The following is a 16,937-nucleotide window of genomic DNA, read 5'->3' as shown; positions in this document are numbered from 1 at the left end:
AGGGAATAAAAGGGAGGAGCACTGACAACTGAAAATTGCTCTGGTCCGTTAGGATAAAAAACCCTTGGGGGTGAACTGGTTAAAGGGAATCTAAAGCAAAAATAAACTTATAATATAATGAATTGTATGTGTAGTACATCTTATGCTAGGTACAGACCACACAATTTTGTGTTAGATAGATGGTTGGCTAGATGATTTCCATCATGTCCGATATTATTTTAGATCGTTTTTTCTGGTCGATTGCTTATAGAAGTGAATGGAAATTGATAAGAGCAGATAAAAGAATCGAGCGGAAAAAACGAACTAAAAATCGATCGAATGGAAAATCGACTGAAAAAACGCATCGTGTGTACCTAGCATAAGATATAAAACATTAGCAGCAGAGATATGAGTCTAATATTGTTTCCAGTACAGGAAGAGTTAAGAAACACCAGTTGTTATCTATGCAAAAGAGTCTATCTGAGCTCCACCACTTTCAAAGTTGCAGAGAGTTCTGTCTTCTGAAGCTTATTATCTCAAGTGTCACTCTATTTTGTTTTTTTCTGCAGAGTAAAGTTCAAAAGTTCATTTGCCTGCTCTGTGAAATCATTTAGAATGCTGAGTAGTGTGTAAACTGCAAATATTAGAGAATAATGCAATGTTATAAAAAAAAACAACAACTATATAACTGAAAATAAAAATATGAGACTCTTTTCTTTGCTACTAATGTTCTATTAGTTATCCGTACTACACATACAATTCATTATATCATAATTTTTTTTTCACTTCAGTGTCACTTTAAGCCTTCCTTGGTTACAATAAAAAAGAAAATCACCCTATTAAGCCATGCTGTGTTTTGTAGACGCTGAGGCGTCAGTGTAATCACTATGACGGTTAGATAATGCAAAACGACTGGTTGCTAGTTTATGCTTTCTCTGTGCTGTTGTCGTTACTATTCCTATTTAGCTCTTATAAAACACAAATAGAAATGGTGAATTATGTGCTGTGGTCATCTAACCTATGTACTACACAGTAACAAACATGGCTAATTATACCAGGCTGGCATGTGGCTGGCAGAGCGGGTCACTCTATTTAAGCTCCCCAGCGTGGAGAGGGGGGATGACTCTTAGAAGGTAAATGAGATGAACTGTGCTAGGCATTCATTGCTACTGTCTCTTCTTAGAAGCGCCATGGACATGCCTGGGATTAGTGGCTCATCGTGCTTCTGGGAGGTTTCAGTCACCAGTAGTCAGTTAAAGATATGGGAAAAGGAATGCATTGCCTTTAATATCCAATCAGTCGGCTAGTTTTGTTTTCCAAAATGAGCTTGTGAGAACTCTTTCCATCTTTCAGCTTTTACTGTATAGTACCTCCTAAAATAACAAGTCATGTGCTGTATAGTCTTTCAGCAGGGATTGGTCTTTAATATTGGAGAATGACCAGAAGGAGGGGTGTGACATGAGCAGTGCTTTGTGGTTTGTAAGACTTAGGAGTACAGAGGGCAATTTCTCTTCCATGCTTTATACCCCACATTCATTACATGCTCCACCTGCAACTTCCTGTTACAAGCAATGATGCATCTAGACAAGCCTTGAGGATGTCAAAGTCAAAAGTTACAGTAGATACTTACCTTGGGAGAGGGAAGCCTTCCCCCGTCTCTCTCCACCTCTGGAACGGTGGGTCCAGCTCTGTGTCCAGTGTAGGGTCACTCATTCGGATTTTGCAGAATTGAAATTTTCGCATTCTGACTTTGGAACAGTACTTACACTGTTTCTCCTCTGCGGTGCAAGTCAAGATGGTTGGTCCACTCTATTGCCCATTGTAGTTAGTTTACAATAATACTAAACATTCTTTCACATGCCAGTCTCTTGAAAACTTTGAGTTTCATCCCACATTGTTTTTTTTTATATCAAATCTGAGTCCCAAGTCCATAAGTGTAATAGAGAACAGAGGCGCCAACAGGATAAAATTAAACTAAAAACGTTAAAAATGCTTGGAAGGCAGTGGTGGACTCACCTCCAAAAAGCAGACACAATAACTGTCAATTTCGAAAATACGTACATTTATTGTATACTACCAAAAAGAGCTGCCCCAGTCCATAAGGGTCAGCAGAGGAAAATGTCAACCACCTTCTAGAGAGAATCTTCAGCAGGTTAACCTCCCTGGCGGTAAGCCCGAACTGAGTTCGGGCTATGCCGCCGGGAGGCACCGCTCAGGCCCCGCTGGGCCGATTTGCATAATTTTTTTTTGTTACACGCAGCTAGCACTTTGCTAGCTGCGTGTAACCTCCGATCGCCGCCGCTACCCGCCGATCCGCCGCTATACGCGTCGCCGCAGCCGCCCCCCCCCCAGACCCCGTGCGCTGCCTGGCCAATCAGTGCCAGGCAGCGCCGTGGGGTGGATCGGATTCCCCTTTGACGTCACGACGTCGATGACGTCGGTGACGTCATCCCGCCCCGTCGCCATGGCGACGGGGGAAGCCCTCCAAGAGATCCCGTTCTTTGAACGGGATCTCTGATCGCCGAAGGCGATCGGAGGGGCTGGGGGGATGCCGCTCGGCAGCGGCTATCATGTAGCGAGACATTGTCTCGCTACATGAAAAAGATTTTTTTTTTTTAAAAAAACGTATTTGCTGCCCCCTGGCGGATTTTAATAAACCGCCAGGGAGGTTAAGGAAAGTCCATTTAGACAAGAAAAAGAGAGAGTCCTGATTTCAGGTTTGGCTTTCCATGGCTAATCTTAAACTCAGTTGTTCCTCTCAGAAATTGGGACCAAAGTAATTGATCCTCTGTTGTGATTAAATCAGTACTATAACCTTCAGACTCCCTCTACATGATTCAATAAAGGTTCATCTGGTGCCTTATGTTTCTTGTTTGAAGGCAGTGGTTCCTTGACAGGACATTTAATCCTCCTCAGTCAATTTTGGTTGATGGTGAGGAGAAAGTTGAGGTGCAGGATTGCAGAAGATAGGGAAGATCGGATCAATACTTGATCAAGGGGCTAGGGTTTGGTCCACAGGAAAATTCTTGTGAACCTGCACAAAACATTCATGGCCCTAGATAGGTCAGAACCTTTTATAGAAATCATCCTAAAATGTCATACTCATGTGTCCTCGCAATGGCTCCCTTCTATGTCCAGGCATTATTGGCTATGGCTGGGAGTGTGTTAACATTTGAGTGAGGCCCCATCAGGCTTTGTGCATGCATGCACAAGATTCTGTGTAAACTTCATGCACAGGCTATGCTATATAAAGCCAGCGCTTACCAACAGCCAATGCTGTTGGCTTTCCTATTATACTTATACTTCTGGCCAGCCCTCTCCTGTTCTTGTGCTTGTGTTGTGACTCGACCTGCCTGATTATCTTTAATCTCCTCCTCCTGGTTTGACCATTGCTTGTGACCTTGACTTTGTTGATTGCTGCCTGTCCTTCCCTTGGCTTGTTTCTGGTTATCATTGATTGCTGCCTGCCCTGAGCCTGGCCTGTTCCTTATTTCTGCCCGTTAACCACCTGCCCTGACCAGAGACCTCTTCTTAGATGTTAACTGCGTTGCCTGCCGCCTGCCCACAACTCTGCCTATATCTCTGATTTGCCCAAGTCAAACCACATCTAAACAAAGTATTAAATAGACCCCGAAATGGGTATAGATAGGGAGGAAAAAAGTGTTTGTTAAAATAAAACCACTGCTGGGATGATGGTCCTAGCAGTCTGAAGAATTGTCCCCCAATGTGGAGATATTTTCACACCATTTTCTATATATAAGCTCTGTTCTGTCTATTCAATTAGGTTTGATGTGTACTCTTTTGAAAAATAAGGGTTTGGCTATAGCTCACACTATTTCCACCGTCCGTTTTCATTCTCATACTTTTCAAGACCAATGAAATAAAACATATTTTTCATCTCCTTTGTGTTCTATCTTGTGTCTTTAAAATTGGATTTACAGCTGAAAAACAATGCATTTGTAAAGATGACTCTTCTGAATTGTATAATACCTTATCATGTGAAAGAGTGAGCATAATTACAGTATATAGAAATAAACGCAAGTGTGAAAGCTTCAGCACTGCGACATCCATTTATTAACGATAAACGGGAAACTCATTTTCAGAAGCATTCTTGCTGTGAATTCTCATTTATTTGTATCATTAAGAGTTGTAGATTTTAGCAGCTTTGATTTACAGTGATATATAGGGGGGGAAAAACGCTTGGTTTAACAAACAATACTTTGTGTGATCTCTTGACAGGGGCTGGTGTGTTTTTCCTCTCATGCACAGAAGGAGATCAGATCAGTTTCTTGTTTGATTGCATCGTCCGCGGCATTTCTCCCACCAAAGGACCATTTGGACTCCGCCCAGTACTCCCAGGTTAATATAAGGATCGCAGATGTTGTAATAACTTTAATAATGCAAATCTACTTATTATTGGCCTTGGCTATTCTTTTGTTGCTGTTGGCAACCATGGCTTGCCTATTGACCGTGCTTCTGCTGGTTGCCTGACACAACTTGTGCCTACCAACTGACCATCTCTTTTACGTTGTTTGCCATGACCTCTGCCTGACTAGTGGGCATGTCCTTCCTGCTGTTTGCCATGACCTCTGCCTGACCTTTGCCTGACTACTGGGCATGTCCTTTCTGTTGTTTGCCATGACCTTTGCCTTCCAATTAACCATGTCCTTCTTGCTGTTTGCCTTAACCCTGCCTGCCAACTGCCCATGCACTTCCTGTTGATTGCTATACTCTTCCTTTCAACTGACCACGTCCTTCCAATTGTTTGCCATGACCTCTGTCTGCCCACTGACCATGTCCTTCCTGTTGTTTGTCTGAACTCTTCCTTGACTAACTATGATAACTCATCTCTCAGTCATCTTTCTTTTTGTAAATATATTTTGTCCATTACGATTAGTATCCTATACAATAAAATCCCTGTGTCGCTGCGTCCAGCTGTCCCTGTGCCCCTGTTGTTTGCTACTGCGCATGTGGGCAGTAACAGACAGCTGGACGGGACCAGGGAGCGAGGCGGGCGAGCAAGGTGGGCGAGGCGGGCAGGTGCGGGCACGCGCGCAGCGGCGGCAGAAAAAAGACCTAGAGCCCGTTTTTAAATGGGATTGGGTCTACTAGAGTAATGGAGTAAGAAATACACATGGGGTACATAATAATTCAGACAATTGCATACTCAAAATATAGACATTGGTACATAATACAGGATTGCTAGACATAGTAATTACGGTAAAAATGTAATATGATGATCAATGTATAGCAAACTACAAGGCACAGCAGAATGAGAGAGCCCTGTTCTTACGAGCTTACAATCTAGAGGAACAGGGAGGAACAAGGAAGCAGGAAATTTGGGCGCCCATGCAAATATTCGGTATTGGGCACCCAATGCAGACATTTGGGGGCACAATAATCATTGTTTTGAAAACTACAAGGTTATAGTTTTTGACATTTATTTATGGTTTTGAAAATCAGAATGTTATTTTGATATTTTTAATGTTTTGTATTTACTAATGATTCTTTTTTGAAAATTATTGTTTAGAAATTTATTGTTTTTGAACATAAGGTCAGAATGGGGGTTTTTAGGGTTAGGCATAGGAAGGTGGGGTTTAGAGTTAAGCATCAAGAAGGGGGGTTTTAGGGTGAGGTGTCAAGAAGGGGGGTTTTAGGGTGAGGTGTCAAGAAGGGGGGTTTTAGGGTTAGGCATCGGAGAGGGGAATGTTCTCTATAAGAGTAGTGTTAGGTTAAGTTGTAGTAAAATATTGTAAATATATACCCATATTGTTAATATATACCCACACCCCAAACAAGAGGTGTGGTTATATACAATATGTATAGCTAAAAGCAGTGTGTTTTGCAGTATATATTTAGTAAGCATAACTTGGCCATGGTTGGAAGGGGAATGACCTAAGAAAATATGATAAGAATTTTTATGTTTATACTTCTTGAACATATTTTTACTGTTCATACATAGCACTGATCTGTGTTCATGTGATCCTTGCCATGCCCAGAATAATTTACTCAGTGCAGTGTGGATCCATACACCTTCGTAATCTGCACATGGTATGACTGAAAGGGAAGTATGTACTCTATGTGCTAATGCTGTATGGCCCACAATGCACTGCAGCTCCAATTATAAACATGCATACTGAAGTCTCACTATCCCAGACGGTTTAAGGTTGCAGAGCAAGAGAGGGCTGAGGGGCCTACAGAGTAAATCTATGAAGAATGGAAAATTCTACAAGAATTACCACCTGCTATTAATAGAATGACAAATAGCACGGAGCAGCTTATTTTAATTGCATTTACTCAGATTCAGTGGATCTTTTGTTACATACACAAAAAAAAGTTTAAAGAAAAAAAAAAATAAGAATATATTTTATTTTTGTTGTAAAGAAAAAAGCTTTTATAGGCCAACATAATACATACTGCAAAACAAATTACCGTGCAAACTGACTGAACTGTCAAATCAAAAGGTATGTAATCAGTCTTATGGCGGTCATACAAATCAGCAGTCGGACTGATTAATTTTTAATAAGATAATCATATTGAGGAAAAATGTGTCACTAAAAAGGTATAATGTATGGCCAGGGCTGGGCCGAGGCAGAGGTGAGAGAGGCTCCAGCCTCAGGGCGCAGTGTAGGAGGGGGCACACAACTCACTCAGCTATCATTACCCTACTGTCCTCAATTCTGGTAGGGTTATGAAATAAATGACCTCATGTGAGGTAATTTCCCTCATGAGGTAATGACATTTAGCAATTCTGGTAGATTTTAGTCATGTTTTACCTCACGAGGTACATTGTGAGGTAATTTGCATTAATTTTACCAAAAATAGCTATTCTCATGGAAATTAGGGGGCATGTTAGCACATAATTTATCGATCAGTTGAAGACCTTCCTGTACCTGGAGGTAAAGTCAATTTGTATGCATTTTGCCGTTTTTAGTGGAGTTCCTATTGCTGTGGGAGTTCCTATTGCTGTTTTCGTGTCGTTCCTATTCAGGCTGTGTAACAGAAAAGAATAGTTGAAATAAAACTCCAAATACTTAGTGGATTTTTTTTTTAAGCAGGGATGCCTATAAGTATACTTTTCATAGGTTGCTGAATAATCTAATACACCTTCCCCCCCTTCCCATGAGCCCTTGCTACTGTCTGAAAATGCCAAGGCTCTCTGAAAAACTGTGGGCGAGGCTTGTTTAGTTTATAGGGAATTAGAGTATTAAAACAAAAACAAAAAAGTATTTAAGTATTTGGCTTGAGGAATGCCCTATAAACAATAGGAAAGGAACACAATTATGCAATGAGTAAAAGTTCATCTCGAATTCACTTTAAGGTGTTAGGGGCCCTGGGGCGCCTCTCAGTCTAATAGCAATCAGTGTGTGACGGCTGGGGTGGGAGGGATGAAGGGGCACACTTTGGTGTCTTAGCCTTGGGTGCTGGAGGACCTTGTCCTAGCTCTGTATATGGCCAATCTCTGGATATCTATTATACAGCCGAGCTCTGTTCAGTCATGACAATATCTATAGACATTATGATAGTGTTGGCAATACATATTGCTTGAGCTACTGTACTTTGCATATTTAAGAGAGTGGATATCTAACTTCAGTGTCATTTTAGGTCGCCATACATCAGGCAACCTGACCATTCCATTCGATTATTATAATCGGATGAAAATCGGTGCCGCTAAGTGCATGCCCAATTGATAAGGCCGAAATTGGTCGCATTAATCAATCTGACATGCTGCAAAATGTCAGGCCGTCGTGGTCAGTCACGTGGGCGGCAGTAACGGCGAGAGATATTTCAATCGACGAAACTCCTGCCGCTATTCACTTTGTATAAATGTTTATGTACAGTATGCTACCATAGAGGCAAAAGGGGAAATTGCCCCAGGGCCCCTAGAGCCTGTAGGGGCCCCTATCTTAACTGTTTCTCCTCAGGGCCTCTGCAGAGTCTTTGGCAGAGTAGCGTCTCATCTGTGCTGGCGGGCAAGTGAGACACTACACTGACATAGACTCTGCAGGACCCCAGGGAGCACAGTTAAAGTGGGCCCAAACTAAACATTTTTTTAATTCAAAATATTTAGTTGCAGCACTCTGACACATACAAAGATAAATAAACACTCCTTCAAGCCTATGATCATTTCAGTGCATGCTTTTCACCCTTCTCTTTCCATAGCTAGGGTTATACAGTTGGCAGCCATTAGCAATTCCTCCTTTGCCGGACACCACCTACTCCACCAGTTTGCCGGATTCTTTCCCGGCAATATGAAAGGAAGGGAGGGGTTCCTCCAATAAATGTAAAATATTTTATATTTGTCATCGTGCAGCTGAAAAAAGGCTGCTATTTATTATTATAATTTAGAAAATAGATTTTATTTCTGAAATGTTGTATTTTTAATTTGGGTCCACTTTAAGTTGGGAGGTGATTGGGGGAGGGTCAGCAGCCAGCTCAAGGGCCCAGGGGGGAAATTTGGATGCAACAAAGGGCTCCTAATATATTTTTTGGTCGCAAGGATGTCTGTTGGTGGGCCCCCAGGCTTATTTTGTCCTAGGGCTCGTTGTTGTTACTTGAACCGGCCCTGTGTGCTTATATGTGCATTTATACATTACCTGCTCTGTGTCACGGTGCCCATCCTCTTCCGAATCCACCACTATCCATTACACTTACCATACACCTTGCCGGCGTGTATAGGGAAGAGTGGTGGATTTGAAGACTGGTATATTTATATTCACCATAATATCAGCCATACAGACCCCTGTCTAGTCATGGCATTGCAGAAGGGTTGGGAAAATGGAGCTGGTAATACTCTGGCTGAAATGGAAAGCCTTTGGTCTCTGTAAAGGGACTCTTTTTCATGACTTTCGGAAACTGGAACAAATGATTTCAGCACCATTTCAGCAACGAACAGCAGGACAGGGTACACTTTGTTCAAAGAAAACTTGTAATAAAAATAAGTTCCCATGTGGGGTACTTACCTCAAGAGGGGGAAGCCTCTAGATCCTATCCCGACTGGGATCAGCTATTTCCGCCTGATCCCGAGCCAAGAGCCGCTACGGCTCCTGCACTGGAGACGGGGAAGGTAAGTATTGCCACACACTGACAAGTTCTCGTCTGTGGCTTCAGAGGGGCCCAGTGAGACCACTGTGGGATGGAGGAGAATGGGAGAAGCTTCAATAGGATCCAGAGGCTTTCCCGACCGAGGCAAGTACCCCCGGGGAACTTTTTTTTGTTACAGGGTCACGATACTTCCTCCTTCCAAGCTGGAAGGTTAAATAAATCACACCCATCCTGCTGTTGGGTAAGGTAACGCATGTGTTCAGGTTCTAATCCATGTGGTGGTTCCCGAATTCAAACACCACCACTAGAAATTGTTATTTATTTCAATGTATTCAGCTGCTAATTGACATGTTGTCTGTTTGCTTGAAGATCCGAATCTAAACCCGGCGTACATGGAGGACAGAGTGGCTCACGAGACTCTGCAGCTGGAGAAGAGGCTCAGCATGCTCTCTCATCATAGCCTAGGAGGTAAGGAAGACGGGCGAGGCGTCAGGAGCTAGGTGGTGGCTGGATAGTGTCCTGGTTATGGGCACCGCCCTCTGACACAGGAGGCCTGGGCCCAGAGCTAGTTCTAGACTTTGTGCTAACTGAGGCAAACTTGTGCAGATGCACCCCCCTCCCCCGAATTGGAATGATTGCACAGCACCCAACAATTTGCACCGCACGTTATAGCTTAGTACAGGTAGGTAGGCAGTTATAGGTGTCCCCAGTATTTTTAGCTAGGTACAGTTGCCCCCAGTATAGGTTGGCCATGCACTCTGCCTGGTGCTGCCCCCAGACTTCTGCCACCTGAGGAAGTCGCCTCACTTGGCATCATGGGCGGACCGGGCCTGCCTGGGACTGAATCTCAGCTCTTCCTGTTCAGTAAAGAGACCTAGGGCTAGTCTCCCTAACACAGCTACTGCCTATAGAGCGTGCCTTAGTGGCTGCAGCTTAACCACTTCAGTACCAGCACCCTCTGCCCCCTTAAGGACCAGAGGGTGCTGGTCCAGTAAACCACCGACGAATCGCAGCAATAATCCGTCGCACCCGCCGGTCACGCCGTTCTGTCCCCGCTGCAGGCTGCTCGCTCTGCCGTCTCTATGACGGCAGAGCGCTGTGCGCCGGTCAGGAGCCGCTTTCATTGGCTCCTGACCCTGTCACTTAATATAAGCCAATGGGAACGGCTTACAGGAATGACAGGGCCAGGAGCCAATGAAAAGCAATGTCCTTGCTATCGGCGGTGACTGTTCACTTTAATCTTTAATTAGATTGCGGATTGGTATCTTTGAGGGTCCATACTGGATGTGTATATATACTGTGTGCCTCTGAGGAAGCGGCGGTTGGCCGTGAAACACGTGTCAGGCAGTCCCTTTGTGATTTGAGTATCCAAATTTGAGTCCGTATGCCTGTCCTGTAATCTGAAAGAATTTTGTACAGAGAAGAATTAAAGACTGTATTGTTCATTTAAAGCCCCGTGACTTGTTTTGGAATTTGTGTAGTAATTTTGGGGTGGAACATTATTACCCTTTTTTTTATTGTTATTTGTATTGCTGAAAATGGCTCCTGCCCGGCTCACAGTGCTCTGCCGTCATAGAGGCGGCAGGGCAGCACATTGCGGCGGGGGCAGAGCGGCGAGAGCGGCGGGGACGGGCGGGGGCGCGCGGTGAATGGGACGTAGAGTTTACATCCGGTCAGAACCGCAGCGCCACCCGCCCGACGTAGATTTAAACTGCGTCGGTTCGCAGGTAGTTAAGCTCTTTGAGTCCGCCGGGAGAAAAATCCAATATAAATGTTATTTGTCTTGTTTTGTCTAGTACTATGTTTCCATCATAATAGGGTGATTTATTGTGTGGACAGCTCTGAAGTGTCATTACAATCATTTCATAAATCTAATCATGCAAACAAATCAGTTAAATTGAGTGCCCAGAGCAATGTTACTTTGAGTGCTCCAGCTTCAAACTCGATATGCAGTTGCAGTTGCCAGAGCTTAGCTATTATACAGACGAGTTCCAGATATCGGCTTCTGACTAAATTGGCCACATGCTTGTTTCAGTTTGTGATTCAGACACCACTGCAGCCAAAGTGGTCAGCAGTCTAGCCAGGCAACTAATATTGTTTTAAAGGAAATAAATATGGCAGCCTCTGTATCCCTCTCACTTAAGTTGCACTTTAAAGCGTACATAAACTCTGAAGTATACTAGTGCCCGACACATCGTCTGTGTAATAAGATTCACTGGAGACCCATATCAGTCAGTTTCTGGCCTTTTCAAATACAGAAAAATCCAGGAAGTTTTTGGGGCAGAGCTAGAACTCGGCTGATACAGGGTTCCGGTGAATCCTATTACACAGATGACATACCGGGCCATTATACAGTACATTTCCATCATTAGCTTACCTCTTTGATTTTTTTTTAATATACATCTGAGGTGTGCTTTAGGTAACTGGTAGGTAGGCCTTTGGATCTCTTTCTCATTCGAGAAACTCTATGAACTGGTAAAATTGACAGCACGGTGGTGTAGCGGATAGCAGTTTCGCCTTGCAGAGCTGAGTCCCCGGATCGAATTCCAACCAGGATACTAGCTGCACAGAGTTTGTATGTTCTCCCCATGTCTGTGCGGGTTTTCCCAGGCACTCCGGTTTCCTCCCACATTCCAAAAACATTCTGATAAGTTAATTGGCTTCCTCTTAAAGAGACTCTGAAGCGAGAATAAATCTCGCTTCAGAGCTCATAAATAGCAGGGGCACGTGTGCCCCTGCTAAAACGCCGCTATCCCGCGGCTAAACGGGGGTCCCTTCACCCCCAACCCACCCCCCGCAAAAGTGTGTCGTAGAAAGGTCGCAGAATTTCCCTCCCTGGAGGCAGGGCTAACGGCTGCAGCCCTGCCTCCAGTCGCGTCTGTCAGCGGCGCATCGCCGCCTCTCCCCCGCCCCTCTCAGTGAAGGAAGACTGAGAGGGGCGGGGGAGAGGCTGAGATACGCGCTGACAGACGCGCGTGGGGCAGGGCTGCGGCGGTTAGCCCTGCCCCAACCAGGAAGCGCTCCCCGGGTGTATCGAGGGGGATTTGGGGGTGAAGGGACCCCCGTTAAGCCGCGGGATAGCGGCGTTTTAGCAGGGGCACACGTGCCCCTGCTATCTATGAGGTCTGAAGCGAGATTTATTCTCGCTTCAGACTCTCTTTAAATTGGCTCTAGACTAAAATACATACAAGACATATGACTATGATAGGGACTAGATTGTGAGCCCCTCTTAAGTGACAAGACTATTTATTCTGTCGGTGCTATATCAATAAATAATAACATGGTTAAAGAACCTCCTACATAGACACAGATCCAGGTAGATACATTACTAGGTTGAGGAATATTGGCATTTCACTGAGAATGAACTCCTTAATATATTTTGGTAAAACTTTCTAGCATTCTCTTGACAATGATTTTAAAACCCTGAAACATACAATATGATACAGGCAGGGGTGTAACTAGAAATCACTGGGCCCCTCTGCAAAACTTTGGATGGAGCCCCCCATGCTAACTCCTCCAACTTTGTATGATTCCTTATTAGTGGCTGAGCAGATCCAGTCATTAGAACAATTGTGCAGAGAATAGAAAGCTTCTTCTTTCCTTGCCCTTATGCTGCATACACACTTGAGATAAAAGTCTCTGGAAAAGGCAAGATCACAGACCAATTTTACCCCATTTCATGTAGTATGAGAGCCATACTCTACACAGTCTATTCTATGGAGCTGCACTCCCCATCAGATAAAATCTTTGCAAGATGCTGCACACAAAGATGCCCTTACACATTCAAAAGATCATTATCTGCAAAAGATCTCTTCCTGCAATAGATCCATTCCTGCAAAATGCATGCATAGTCTATGAGATCTGCAGATCCTCATACACACCTTGTTTAACAGACTTCATCTGCATATCTGGCAATCATCTGCAGATCTGAAAATCCATCCTGGTGGATCTGATCTGCAGATGATATGCAGATGATTGCCTGCTAAACAAGGTGTGTATGATGATCTGCAGATCTCATAGACTATGAATGCATTTTGAAGGAATGGATATATTGCAGGAAGAGATCTTTTGCAGATAATGATCTTTTGAATGTGTACGGGCATCTTTGTGTGCAGCATCTTGCAAAGATTTTATCTGATGGGGAGTGCAGCTCCATAGAATAGACTGTGAAGGTATGGCTCTCATACTACATGGAATGGGGTATAATTGGTCTGTGATCTTGCCTTTTCCAGAGACTTTTATCTCAAGTGTGTATGCAGCATTAGTTGTCAGACTCTCTGGACAGGTCCCCCTGTGGCTGCATCCCTTGCATGGTCTATTGTTGTGCCCCTGGATACAGGAACAGGAAGGAAGCTGAGGGTTAATTAAGGGAGGACCCTCAGGAAGCCAATAACAAGTTGAAAAAATGCTTACACTATTGATAAATCATCTACAGAAGTCTCAAGACCGATCAGTACCTGTAACTAATGACAGATATGTATAAACGAGTATGATTGATTTACACAAGTTTTCAATTACATCCATGGCTGAGAAATTACCAGTGTATCCCCCAGGAATGGGAACACAATGAATATTAATGTAACAGCGGTTTTCATTTTACACGTTTTCCACCTGTTTCTCCAGCAGCCCGAAATGTATTCCAGCTCTGCATAAAATGCACTAGGAACTCTTCATTGATATGCTGTATAGATATACATAAAGTACAATTTGAATGGCAAACCATTTACATACCTGCAGATCAATTATTATTTGTATTATTTAGTATTTATATAGTGCCGACATCTTCTGCAGCGCTGTACAGAGTATAGTGTCTGTGTGTGTACTTTAGTCCAGTAGTTATTGGAGCTCTGCACATCTATGCAAAAATAAAAAAAATAAAAAAATAATTCAGGTATGAGTTTTGAAAGCGCTGCCATTCCTCCTGCTGTATGAATTGAATGTAAGTATACTAGTGGCCAGCTGCATTCACTGTTTCAAAATCACTTCAAAAAGCTTTAGATTAGAATTAGTACACAATTTGCATCTGCTTTGCATTCAGGGCGTGTATTTAGTTCCAGAGGGGCTCTGCATTGCCTCTGTAGGCTTGCAATCGGATGCATCCATGAGCGCTGTCACCAGTTTGTATGTTAGAGTATAGTGTCTGGTCACCAGCTATGCCTCAGAGAAACTCACAATCTTATCCCTACCATAGTCATATGTCTATTGAAGTCTAGGACCAATTTTTTTTAGAGGGAAGCCAGTTAATATATTTGTATGTTTTTGGGATGTGAGAGGAAACTGGAGTTCCCAGAGGAAACCCACGCAGACATACAAGGAGAACATACAAACTCCATGCAGATGGGACCCAGCGCTGCTTCTCTAAGCCTGTGTTATTTTAATCCTGCCACACATGTGGCCTTGTGCATGCAAATTTCATGCAGTTTGGAACGGCCTTATTAAAATCACCAGGAAACACATTTAAGGTCTAGTTCACACTACAAACGTGTTTATTTTTTTGCAAGTGATTTTGTATGCGTTATTTTGTGAGTGCAGACAAACAAGAAGTGTCCTCTCACCTGGAACTGAATGTCTTTTTTTTTATACCTTGCATTGAAGTGCAAACACTCATAAAATGGTGCAGGATCCGTATTTGTGATTAGAAAAAAACCTCATCCCTTATGTGAGAACAGTCACATATGATTTCATTACACAAGTGCGCTCACAGCGCTTTTAGAATCGCTAGCAATTAAGAAAAACTCAACACAATCATAGTGTGAACCAACCCTTACAAGCCTAAAGCCAAGCTGCATATAATTTGTGTTACATTTGTATGCAAACTGGAATAATTAACATCTCAACGACCATCTAATTCAATCACTGATGTTGTGCATTGCACCCTCTGTAAGGCCAGAAACCCACTGGGAGCGCTTTGTAAGCGTGAGTGATTTGAAAAAAGCTCTTGGTAATGCAATGCTATGGGGGAGTTTATAAAATCACATCACTCAAGTGGGATCACTCCCATAGTCAGGGCCGGCGCTACCATTAAGGCAAAGGAGGCAGCTGCCCCAGGGCCCCAAAGCTTGTAGGGGCCCCCAGTGGCTACAAGAGGAAAAAAATTTTTTCAAAATCGGCCTTATAGTTTTTGAGAAAATCGATTTTAAAGTTTCAAAGGAAAAAAAAACACATTTAAAAACCTGCCGACTTTAATGGTTAATAGCAAACCCACCTTAAATGCTAGAAACCCTAAATTTGCAGGATATGTTAAGGAGATCATTAGGAATAAGAGGAAAAAAACAATTTTTCAAAAAGACCTTATAGTTTTTGAGAAAATCGATTTTAAAGTTTCGAAGGAAAAAAGTATACTTTTAAATGCGGTAAATGTCACTTTTAGTAGCAAACCTAACGGTAGTGTCATTTTACATGTATCAAACGAAAGCGCAATAAATTTCCTGACGGGGTTTCCAGGGGGTCTATACGCAGCCGCAGCGCTTTGGCCAGGGATCGCTATACAACCGCAATATGGCTGTATGAAGATTCCTGGCATGTTTTCCTATTTTCCCAATTTTTTTTTTTTTTTTTTATGTTTAGAGTGTGGGAATTTAAAAAAAAATTGTGGGGTCCCCCCTCCTGAAACTTTTTAACCCCTTGTCCCCCATGCAGGCTGGAATAGCCAGAATGTGGAGCTCCGACCGATTGGGGCTTCACACCCTGACTATACCAGCTGCAAAAAAGGTCCCTTAATGCCGATTTTTGTTCCGGGGTATATGTTGGGGGGGCCCCCCCAGGTTTATTTTGCCCTGGGGCCCCATTGTTGCTTAAACCGGCCCTGCCCATAGTATTACATTAGCTAGAGCTTTTCAAATCACAAAGCGCTCAGAAAAGCTCTCCTAGTGGGTTTCTAGCCTAAGGGCTGGTTCACACCTTGGGCGTTTTCGCTATTTTTTAAGCGCTGTCGATTTACAAAATCACCCTGAAGTCGCTTGTGCAATGATTCCCTATGACAGAGTTCACATCTGAGCGGTTCGTTTTCGATCCGCTCAGCAAAGCGCTTCCTGTACCATTTTAGGGCGATTTTGCTACAATAAAAGGTATAGGAAAAGCGCAAAATGTGCACAAAATCGCTTTGTGCGGAGATTGCATTTGCGCTTTGATGAATGAATACATTGCATTTATTCATTCCTGGGTCAAAATAAAGACTTGCTCTGCAAAAGCTGTACACAAAATTGAAGTGCGCAGGTAAGTGCCGGGAAGAGAAAAAAAACAGCAAAAAATCAAAAATCGCTGGCGTCAGGAAATATATGGTAATAATTGCTGTGTATTTTGCGCCCCAGGCATATCTCACACCAAGCAATATGCCACACTTCTGGCCTTTATGTAGGACATCACATCACAGATGTTTTGGGGACAAAGCTGGCTTTTGGCACTTGCTGTGGAGCGTCCCTTCCTTGGACAACTGCCTGGTGGAAATAACTTCTAGACAAAGGGGACTCATGTTTGCAAGACATATGTCTATTTGGAATTTTCAATTAAGGAAACCGGCCAAAATATTACTGAATCTCATTAAGAGACACATTGTTTATGGGAAGAGAGGCATTGGTGATTGCCTGGCTGACCCCCGATGCCCCTGCAATGTAAAAAGGAGAAAACTCATCAACCAGATTATACTGTATGAGAAGGTCATGTATAAAAATAGAGGGATTCCAAGCAAAGCTAATAGAATATAGGAAGGGAGAAGCAAAACATAACCTCAGGGGATAACTTGGAAGATGAAAAGCCAGGTCAAAGAAAATTGCAATGGTAAAATTGGTCAATAATAAATTTTATTTGCAATAAAGAAATGAATCTATAGATAGAATCCACATTATGTTTGGAGATGATATGCAGATCAATAATGGTTAAAGTGTACCAGAGCTGTCATAGATTAAAAGTTTTAT

General features: G+C 43.1%; 1 protein-coding gene across 2 annotated transcripts in view; it reads left to right on the top strand.

The window, feature by feature from the left end:
- DOK7 (docking protein 7) overlaps window positions 1-16,937 on the top strand; it is a 214,803-nt gene that overhangs the window by 134,471 nt on the left and 63,395 nt on the right. For both annotated transcript variants that reach the window (XM_068267203.1, XM_068267194.1), the window contains exons 5-6: window positions 4,219-4,338; window positions 9,394-9,492. In XM_068267203.1, the coding sequence (XP_068123304.1) occupies window positions 4,219-4,338; window positions 9,394-9,492 (219 nt within the window). The remainder of the gene's footprint in view (window positions 1-4,218; window positions 4,339-9,393; window positions 9,493-16,937) is intronic.

This window comes from Hyperolius riggenbachi, chromosome 1 (assembly GCF_040937935.1).
Source record: "Hyperolius riggenbachi isolate aHypRig1 chromosome 1, aHypRig1.pri, whole genome shotgun sequence".
Lineage (NCBI taxonomy): Eukaryota > Metazoa > Chordata > Amphibia > Anura > Hyperoliidae > Hyperolius > Hyperolius riggenbachi.
Note: the sequence above shows the minus strand (reverse complement) of the source record. Positions and strands in the feature narration are given on the sequence as shown.